Source organism: Schistocerca piceifrons, chromosome 3, assembly GCF_021461385.2.
Source record: "Schistocerca piceifrons isolate TAMUIC-IGC-003096 chromosome 3, iqSchPice1.1, whole genome shotgun sequence".
Classification (NCBI taxonomy): Eukaryota; Metazoa; Arthropoda; class Insecta; order Orthoptera; family Acrididae; genus Schistocerca; species Schistocerca piceifrons.
This window is the reverse complement of record NC_060140.1, coordinates 208891628-208902304: the sequence shown is the minus strand read 5'-3', so window position 1 is coordinate 208902304 and position 10677 is coordinate 208891628. Positions and strand designations below refer to the sequence as shown.

The 10677-nt window shown below is 36.7% G+C and overlaps 1 protein-coding gene across 1 annotated transcript; it reads left to right on the top strand.

The window, feature by feature from the left end:
• The first annotated feature begins 5765 nt into the window (after positions 1-5765).
• On the top strand, positions 5766-10368 carry LOC124787836 (N-alpha-acetyltransferase 40). The gene is made up of 3 exons (XM_047254777.1): positions 5766-5945; positions 6228-6698; positions 10100-10368. The coding sequence occupies exons 2-3, from the start codon at positions 6228-6230 to the stop codon at positions 10295-10297; spliced, it is 669 nt and encodes a 222-aa protein (XP_047110733.1). The 5' UTR covers positions 5766-5945; the 3' UTR covers positions 10298-10368.
• The last annotated feature ends 309 nt before the right edge of the window (positions 10369-10677 follow it).

The window sequence follows — 10677 nt, the reverse complement described above, 5'->3', positions numbered from 1 at the left end:
AGCTTAGTGAAGAGCAAATGATGCTATTGAGCATGATAAGTGAGGGGAGGAAAGCCAAGAGAAAATTGAAAAAGAACTTGAGGAAAATCAAGAGCAATATGTGGAAGAAATGAAGTCAATATTTAAGGAGTGGTGAGAGAAAATGGCGAGAAAATTTGAGGAGAGCCAAGAAGAGAAACGTGCAGATATACCAGGGTAATCCCAAAAGCAAGGTCTCCTATTATTTATAAGTACATAGACCTGTTTTTTCTACAATGGTTTACATCAGTTTACAGCTTGAACATTTAGCCATTTTTTGACACAATCACCATTTCTGTCGATGCATTTTTGTAGGCACTATGGCAGTTTTTGTATGTCCATGTCATACCAGCTCGCCGTCATGCTGTTCATAAAGTTATGAACCTCTTCTTTCATCTCGTCGACCGAGCTGAATCGCTGGGACCACAACTAACGCTGACAGGTACCGTGAGGCTCTGAGAAAACTCAAACTGTCAATTCAGAACTGGAGAAGAGGAATGTTGAGCAAGGGTGTACACATTCTCCATGCCAACACTCACAAACACATCGCTCTGCAAACCAATGCTCTCCTGCAACAGTTTCGGTGGAACATAATCACCCACCCACCCTATAGTCCTGACTTGCCACCCAGTGACTATCACCTGTTCCCTAGGTTAAAAGAACATTTGCCGGAAAGTGATTCGGCTCCGACGACGATGTGAAAGAAGAGGTTCATAACTTTCTGAGCAGCATGGCGGCGAGCCGGTATGACATGGGCATACAAAAACTGCCACAGCGTCTACAAAAATGCATCGAGGAAATGCTGATTATGTCGAAAGAAAGCTAAATGTTCAAGCCGTAAACTGATGTAAACCATTGTAGAAATAAACAGCTCTATGTGTTTATAAAAAAAATAGGTGACCTTACTATTGTGATTACCCTCGTATGTAATGAAATGCAGACACCTACTATTCTTACAGAATGTTTGTTAGCCATGGAGTCGCAATTAGAACCAGCTATAGACACCGACTTGTTAATGGAAATACCTTGTTATGAACATAACCTGTCAAGCAGAATGGCAACTATTGTGATCCCAGATGACGAAACAAGAAACATTTGCACAATTTTTGGTATTACTGAATTTTATGCTGACATTCTCAGTATGGATTCAAATGTATTGTCAGTGGATGAAGAGTGTAATTTTAAACGAAATATCCAAGCAGATGATGCAAAGATCACAGATTGTGCTAGTACCTTACTAAATGAACACGTTCTTGGTACAGACTGAGATGTGTTGTCAGTGGATAAGGAATATGGAATGTAATACTCAGGCAGAGAATGAAAAGTAGGAGCTGAGGCAGTCATAAAAAAAATTCAGAGGAAAAATGTCAGAGTTTGTTAGAGTGTGATAAGAAACGTAACAGTATGTTGTCTTTGCAGGAATAAGAAAAAAATGGGTTCTGTGAAGCAGACTGAGGTTCGAGCAGAGGGTACTAAGATATTTGTCACAGAGAAGCTGGAGCAGACTGTTACTAAACAAAAACAAGATTCAGAAGAAAAATGTCCATATTTACCAGATAGTGAGAAAAATTTTGAAGATACATTGTCTTTGAAGCAAGAATAACCAAACTAGTTGTACAAAGAATTGGTAAGGTGTTCTTGGAGAAATGCCAGTCCAAAAGCACGAAAGATTGAAGTTTAACCTTGATTTGCAACGGTTCAAACTCTCACAGATATGATGAAACATATTCCGGATTTTTGGAAACAGAATTAAAGAGAAATTTGTATTTAAACTGCCAACGAAGAAAACCACATGCTATGCTGGCTGACGCAACACCATTTATATGAAGGGTCTGATCATCTAACTCAGGAGTAGTAAACCTTTCCTTGCTTACCACCCACTTTTGTATTTCTGTTAGTACTAAAATCTTCTAACCATCCACCAGCTTCACAATAATGGTGATATATGAAGTAGGAAAGTAACTTTCTGCTATAAAATTTATAAGGCAGAGTTGCAACAAGTTACATCATATAATATTGATTACTTACCAAATACTTTATGTGAAATTTTATGAAAACCAAACGTAAATGTATTTAACTTCCAACCGCCTACCGCCCACCATGAAAGCTGGAACACCCACTAGAGGGCAGCAGGGGACAGGTCGACTACCATTGATCTAACTAACACAATAACTGAAAATCGGGAGCAGGCATGATGAATATTCTCTCAGAGCACAAGAGAGTAGGAGTAACTTGAGTGAAGAGGAAATGCTAGCGAAAGAAACAAGAGAAGACGCAATTACCACTGCAAATACACGTGAGATAATTATGGTCAGAAACACTGAAGGAACTGAGTGTTGCAAGAGCATTCGATAAAGGTGAGTCCATGTGTGCGGGTTGATGTGAAACAGAAGCAGCAGAGCTAAAGATGCATACTGTCATTTGAACGGTACAAGTACATAAATATTATACAGTGCAAGAGGAGGATGCCGAGGGAACGACAACGACATGTTTGTACATGTTATGTGGCACTCACAAAAAAGAACTGTCAGATATTTATGAACAGTAATTTATTTAGTAATTTTGTACTGTTTGTGAAGAGTGGCGTTATAGTGAGCAGTGGAATTTTCCTTTTTTTGGCATTGCGCCATTGCCACACTTACAAAGTAGGAGTGTTATACACCACACATGTTTGATTTTTGGTGCGCATATGGACGCTGAGAGATGTTGTTGTTTGCTATCCATGTTCGCTGCATTGTCACCACAGAGTGGGGGTTCTAGTGATGCAGGCAGTGCCTCCACCATGATTCACCTCATCAGCAACACAGAAGCAGGGAGATACACTTGTCCAGTTATGCAGTCATTTGTTTACTGCTCTTCATCTGAGCTGCTCACAGGGCCCTAATCTTTGGCTGTGGTATGTTTTGAGTTGTTTGAGAACTGAAGATATCATAACAACACTGTTTATTGCAAAAGCTGTGCATGCAATGGCTACAGATTTATGTGAATATACCTTCATCATAGTAACATATGGGCCTGATTATTAGAAAAATTAATGATTATGATGAGCTGTATGCAACAGAGAGTTAACTAATCTACAAAGGAATTACCAAATTTTCAATTGCTGTGTAATCTATTTATGTGACCAATTTCATTCTAAGTTTACTCATTGCCTGCTTATTACACATATTGACCGGAATGTAAACAATTGTAAATTTTTGGTGTAGAGACAAGAGACTGTGAAGTGTCCCTCATTATTTTATTTTATTACAGTATAAAGATTCAGGATGGAACCATTGTCAGGTTGTTCATTCGCATACTATTATTTGTTTCTGTGGGGATCCTGTTGCTGGCTCAAAATTTCTGTGGGATTTCTGTTTTATTTTTTGAGGCTTCAAAAAAAAGTTTTTCTCACATTTTTTTTTTTTTTAAATACTGTGGTAATGTAAGAAGTACTGTTGTCTTCAATGTTATAACATAGCAATATTGGATTCCTTACTTGTCACTGACTTCTGGAATTTTTGGAGTTGGCCAAGTCTTTTCCCTGGAGGGATCATTGTCTTACTGTATAATGTCAACAGTCCTCTGGCAGTACTGGTTACATGACTAGTGAGTGTGCAGTGAGTCATATTTGGGGTTCAGCATGAAGTTATCAAGTTCAGCTGTGTTCGACATTAATGGTATAAAGAATTTCGTACAAAGTATAATTGAGAGTTGAAGGTATTACTTTAGACGTAGGAGAAGAAGCATTTGAGTAATTCGTGTATTTCACGGAAAGGTGGACTGAATTAGTTTTGATATGTATGATTGAAGCTGTATCATGCTTGTTATTCAGTAACTTCTGTGGAGGAACATACTGATAGTAAAACATAAAAGTATAAAAGACACGTGTTTATATTAGGCACATGCTCAGGTTTATTTCGTAATGAAGGGTGTTCTCTCAGTAAAGCCATCAAACTTGAGTCCAACAGTCACAAACACATACATTGACACACTGAAGTGACAGGGATCAAACATAGCACATGTTTCTTTCCTATCTGTATTTAAGTAGCTTTGCAGCATTATCTGATGTTTAAAAGATGTTGCTGAAGTGTCTACATTGGGTTTCATTAATCTGTAGTTTGTTTTCTCCATAATCATTCTCATTGATTTTATTTACTTATTTTTGATAGCTCATAAACAAAGCTTTCAGTTTCTCTCTTGCCATTTTAATTTCTCATGTAATCCAATACTTATATCTTTTTTCCTTCATATTTGTGTTTGTTTTCGGACATATAATTAAAAGCAATGATTGCAAAGATGTAACATTAACGTCTTTCCTAATAACTCTACATTTGAATTTGTTTCCATGTCCTGAATCTTAACACTGTGCGGGCCTGTGTGTAAGCATGGGATTTTCCATTCTGCAAGTGAAATATTTTCAGTATCTATTGTAAAGATATTTATTTCTCCAACAAATGTGCCTGTCTGTATTTTCTACCTGTTAACAGAATGGTAAAGCGGAGAAAAATCTATTACGTTCAATATTTTGCTTGCACTACAGATAATTAGTCATGACGAAATTCTTTTTTATCTTCCTAGAACGAAATTCGTATTGCTTTAAAGACTAAAAATGCAGTAATAGAATTTTGATCTTGGTATGTACAGAAAAAATCATATTCAGCTAACATCTTTATATGCTGATGCGTTCAAGGCAGCCATTTCGAATCGTGTTACTGGAAGAAAAAATCATATTCAGCTAACATCTTTATATGCTGATGCGTTCAAGGCAGCCATTTCGAATCGTGTTACTGGAAGAAAAACTTATTTATTCTTCGTGTTCTGAAGATCCCATCAGATGGAAAGAGATCTAAAACAACGTTAAAAGTTTCCACAATCCATTTCAAATGGTGGTATTCACTATGGCCCTAAATGGTACAGAATGGAACGAGACATCAGAGTCGACTTTTGCCATTGGTGTTTTGGCGTGGGCAGGGGCATCTTGTACTTCTGCGTCGTCTCAGTCTTTATTTAATTATTTGGCTTTGTTCTCTTGTCGCACTCCCAATTTTCCATGACAATGTATATATCTTTCTGATAGAATGTACATACAAAAGAGAGACCAAATATCTGAAAACGAAAAATGGTCACGGTTTTTTAATTCCTGGACAAAGTAAAGGTTGGTTGATTCGGAGGGAGAGACAAAACAGCGAGGTCATCGGTTGCATTGATGAATCAATTTTAAATTTCACTCTATTGAAGGAGAAAAATAGTTGTTTTTGCGTTATTTATTATTTAAAAGGGAAAAAATTATGGCTAATTCAAACTAGCCCTATTTGTAAGCGGTACCTTATGAATATTGTTTGATGTGTTCCTGTGTATATAGTTTCGCTACAAACAAATCTAGATTTTTTTTATATGTTTGGACGACATTTTTCTGGTTGTTGCCATTCTCAGCGGTTTGCCATACGAACTTTGATCAGAATATACGTTATGGAGTCTGCTTTGGTGTTTGGTCATTAATAACCTTTATCATTGCTAAAACTTCCTGACTGATCTGGCTTTAGGGGTGTGGGACGCGTAAAGGTGTAAATAAATAAAAGATGAGCAGCTCGTGGAAACTTAAAAGGTACAGTGTATTAACAATAAATCATCACTATATTGTTCAATATAATATTTGTACATCGGATCAGTAAAATCTGGTTGCGAATGCTGGCGTTTCTATGGCGTCTGTAATAATTACATATAGTTAAGTCTTTTCGATTGGTTCTTTGACTGTACCATGTAGGCAATTTTATGGCGGGAATTTAGTGTGCGTTGTGTGGTGAAAATAGTTCCGCTGTCAAAAGGAGGGAGCGTTGGATGAATTGTGTATTATCAAGAAGCCTGTGTATATAATCGGTTTAGATACTGAGGGTCCGAAGAGGAAACGTCAAATTACTTACCCAGAAAGCAGTTGATTATTGACGGTATGTTTTTGCAAATTGCATTACTGTTGATTTTCGCAAATTATGTTTAATATTTCTTTTTTGTTTATGTTGGCCCTTACGATGTTTATTATTTGTGTGAAGTTGGCGAACTTACGTCAAGTGCTGACAAGAACGGCATTTGTTGGTTATTCAGAATACATTAATACGGTGACCTTATTTCTAACACAAAGTTACGGAACCGTTTATGTAAATGTGTCGAATGAGTATAATGTAGGAAAGGAGGCCAATCTTCTTTGTAGTCATGTTTAACGTTGTTTTCAGATGGGGCGTAAAACATCAAAAGGAAAGGAAAAAAGGCTGCAGCAGAGAGAGGAAGCTCTTCAGATAGCTGCTGCCAAAGCTGTAGTTGACAAAGCAAATGCTCAAGAAGATCCTCTAGCACCATTTCCTGCCTTCAGAAATTTCAACAAAAATGGAGTTGAGGCAACACTTTCTTGTGTTAAAAGTGAAAACATTGACAACGATACGTGGAATTGGATTTTTAATTTACTGGAGTGCAATATGAAACCGTTGTACAACTCTTGCAGTTGGGGTTGGAATGAGAAAGTAAAGAAAGAAGAACTGACTGATGAACGAGCATTATATCTTGTAGCAAGGGATAAGGAGGGCAAAGCATTAGCATTCTCGCATTTCCGATTCGATTTAGATTATGGGGTAGAAGTTTTGTATTGCTATGAATTGCAGCTGGAAGCCGCGGTTCGGAGAAAAGGTCTGGGGAAATTTATGATGCAGGTAAGATTGTTTTGTTTGTGTGTATATTTAACTGTTTTCGAAATAGCCACAATTAATTGATTTCGGTTCATTCTGTGTAAATTCATCAAAATGGGCAATTTCTCAGCCTCCAACTCATGTTTGGATGATACTTGGCACATTTTTCAATACAGAGATAATTAAAAATACAAAAGTATATCATTTTCGCTCCTCTTTCATTTCGTGGCATTTCGAAGCTTGGACGTTCAGACAGCTTTAATAATGGTGCAAATTTACACTTGCCAACATCTTGGAAATTATAGTTTTTAGTTTATCAGCCAAGCTATCTGAAAATTGATTACATATACAAGGAATTTAAACATACCAAGGTAGGGAAAAAATGTATACTTGAACTTTATAATTTTGCAAAGAAAGAAAACTTTCACCTTTTCTTTATATCACATAAAGAGAAAAGGATAATTCTTAAAGTCTATTTTGAAAATAATCCTTAGTCTGGAATATTATATGGCAAAATAGAATTAGTAGGTTTTTGTTCTGTTATGTTTTTCGTGTTATATGTCAGTTTTTTACTCTTGTTTTTCAATGTGTGCTCAGAAATTTGTAAAAATTATTTTATTAACAGTTCTGAAGTTTTCAGTGTTAACTTTCATAATAGGTTTGTTTTAAACCTCACAAACAAATGGGAGCATAAATGTAGTTACATAGTCCGAGCAAAGAATTGCAAAATATTTTCATGTTTGTAGCTACATTTCCTGATCCAAGCAACTCGTATAACAATCGTGTAATAGGTTTGTTTTAAACCTCACAAACAAATGGGAGCATAAATGTAGTTACATAGTCCGAGCAAAGAATTGCAAAATATTTTCATGTTTGTAGCTACATTTCCTGATCCAAGCAACTCGTATAACAATCGTGTAATGACAACTTGAAAAGGGAAATGCAGAAATCAAACTTTAAAAATTAGAGGAAACTGTACAAGAAGATTAATTAGTGCAGCAGGCACTGTATCTTTCTAAAGTAAAGTTTTTCTTAGCAGAATCTAACTTGAGTAGAGGGATGAAGCAGAAACCTGAAGTAATTGACTTTTTGAGCTAATAAATTTTTGTCACTGGAATAAACAGTCCAGAGTTGGGGACTATTGCAAGCTCCGATTCCCCCACCTGCTTGGACATGTGTTGTCATTAAAATGGTGGATGCACCTATTTCAATCGAATATAATATTGTGACCGTAACACTACTTATTACTCATGCGAACAAACGTCAGTAATGTGTGAAATATTTAACTACAGCAATTAAATGAAACTAATGAGACAATTGCAGGAAGTAGGGAGTTTTGGACGGGGACAAAGGAAATATACAGCTATAATAATAACACTATTCCAAAACAAATATTAACCTAAAAATCAAATGCACGAAAATTCTCAATATTAAACACAAGCAAAAAATGAAGGAGGAAAAAATAAATAAATCAGTCATTGGTACAGTAATTTTTGATTGGCCTACGTAGCTCAAACTAATTTCTAGATACTATGAACCCACACACAGCTCCAAAACCCAATACTGCAAATTTCACTTGAACGTTATGGCAGCTAACATAAAGCCCACAACACACTTCAGATCATTAGATCTGTTAGCCAAACCTTCACGTACCTTGCCTGTCTAAAATGAAGTCCACAGTACAACAAACCAAGAGTCACGTAACTGAACACATTTTCACCATATTTGAAATGTCTCTTTCCACTCCAGGTTAGACTTGAAGCTACGCTACATACGTCTCACTATAGCCTTAATTCGATATGCAAAGCACCTTCATTTCATTTCTAGTTAAAGCAAATAGTGATTATTGCAGAATATTCACAATGTTATTATGCGTGGCCATTGTAAATAGAAACTGAAATTATAAAGTGTGAACCTGTGAGCAGCCACAGCTTACATTACATATGACGTCTGTTCAAAAAATTGCAGAATTTTGTCCACAAAATTTTTCTGCTCTTACCTTTTCTTATGTGCATGGTCTCCTTCAAGGTACTCTCCCCTCAATTGATACACCTGTCCCAATGTCGTTTCCACTTCCAGAAGCAGTCTTGGTACACCTCTTGCTGGATCGTGCACTGCACCATCTGTAAATATTATTTTATCTCATCTGTTGTTCCAAATCTTCATTCTTTCAACAGGGTTTTCAACTTGGAAATAAAATAATGTCTGCAGGGGCCTGGTCTGGGGAATACACATACAATTCCCCCCCTCCCCGGCACATACCATCTAGAAAGTCGGAGCCTAGCTTGTCACAAAACCTTCGAAGTACCTCGTTCAAGCCTTCCACTCTATTTGGAACCAGAGGTCCAAATTCAGTTATGGGCATAGTGCTATAGATTGTGAGCTTCATTGAAAGTCCATGAACAATGCTGGTGCTCTTGACCTTCTCTGCCATTCACTGGAATGATCCAAGTATTATGCAAAGTGAGATCATTTGGACCTGCAGAGGAGACTAGTAACCTTTGAATTGGATTAGAGCATAAAAGTTAATGTCTTGATCACACGCTAGTTGATTAAAATTGATAGCAAGTTTTGACTTCAGGCATCACCAGATCTAAAAATTACTGTAGTGACATGTAGATGCATAGCCAGTTATGTATTACCTCAGAGCCCAGAAATCTGATGCTGTTTGTTTCAATGTATGCCACATTCTGCAGCTGACTACATCCTGTTCTTTCCAGGGTTGCCAGGGTAGCCTCTCGAACAAGTTGAATGAGGTCCCCAAATACAAACATTATATGCAGGATGTGATCCTTCTTATCCTTTGCTTCCATTTTCCTAAGGAGTCCTCTAATTCGCCATAAAGTTGAACTGTTAATGGTTAACAGATTCCTGCTGTTTTGGGATTTCTTCCTCCTTGTTTGACAGTCTTTTTGTTTTGTCTATCTGCGACCCAACATCTGTGCTATACAATGAGTAGCAGTCTATCATTTTCATAATATTGTCATTGTTCCATCCTGGATTTTCCATTGTTTGATGACCCTATTAAATTTCACCACAACTGCATATACATAATATGAATGTCTGCAACCTCTAATAGTCAAAAGTAGAAAATTCTAATTTTCATTTTTCTGTAGCTTAACATTTCTCATGGTCCAATTCAGTTCATATTATGAATGCAACATTTTCGTGGTTCACGTGTATCTTTGTATGATAGAATTTATATAAAGTGCTTTCTTGTAAATCAATTGTTTCATTGGAAGCAACGTGCACAAGGCATCCTCTGAATCTTCATTGAAGTAGTGTTTATTCATTAGTATTGAAACAACATTTTTTGTAAATTTACGGACAAATTGAAACATTTCAGGTTGTGCTGGGGTAGGATTTAAAAACTTTATTATGCTGCAGACTGGTAAACATACATTAAAAATCGGTTTTTGTTATAGGTATTGGAACTGATGGGATTTTCAGCCAAAATGAAAAAAGTTGTGCTGACTGTCCTGAAGCATAACCCAGATGCAATGAATTTCTTCACCGCCCTGAGGTATTCACTGGATGAAACCTCTCCAGAAGACAACTTTTATGAAGAGTTTCCATATGTAATTCTCAGTAAACCAAATAAGAAGCTGCTGTCATCAGTGTAATGGATTGCTGAAAATTACTGAAAATATTGACTATTGTGTTTATCACAAATATGTTGACACATTTTATTCAAGTAATATTTTATCATTATATAATCGCGTCAAAACTGCCTTGAGTTAAAGAAGACTGCCCTTGCAGCAAGTGCCAAACTTTCGAGTTGTGTTGTCTGCAACAATCCTGGAGATCAATCCATGCCAAGGATCAGTGTCTGTAAAATTAACTTTCGGAGAAAAGTCGTGAAAGCTACTGTATTAGGAACTCAATTTCCATTGCCGACTGAGTGTAGAATAGTTTCCATACTGTGTTAACAAAATCAGTTTGCATCTGTTTGCTCGCGTTCTGTAGATCACTTCAAGGAAGATGATCTTCAGGGATATGGAAC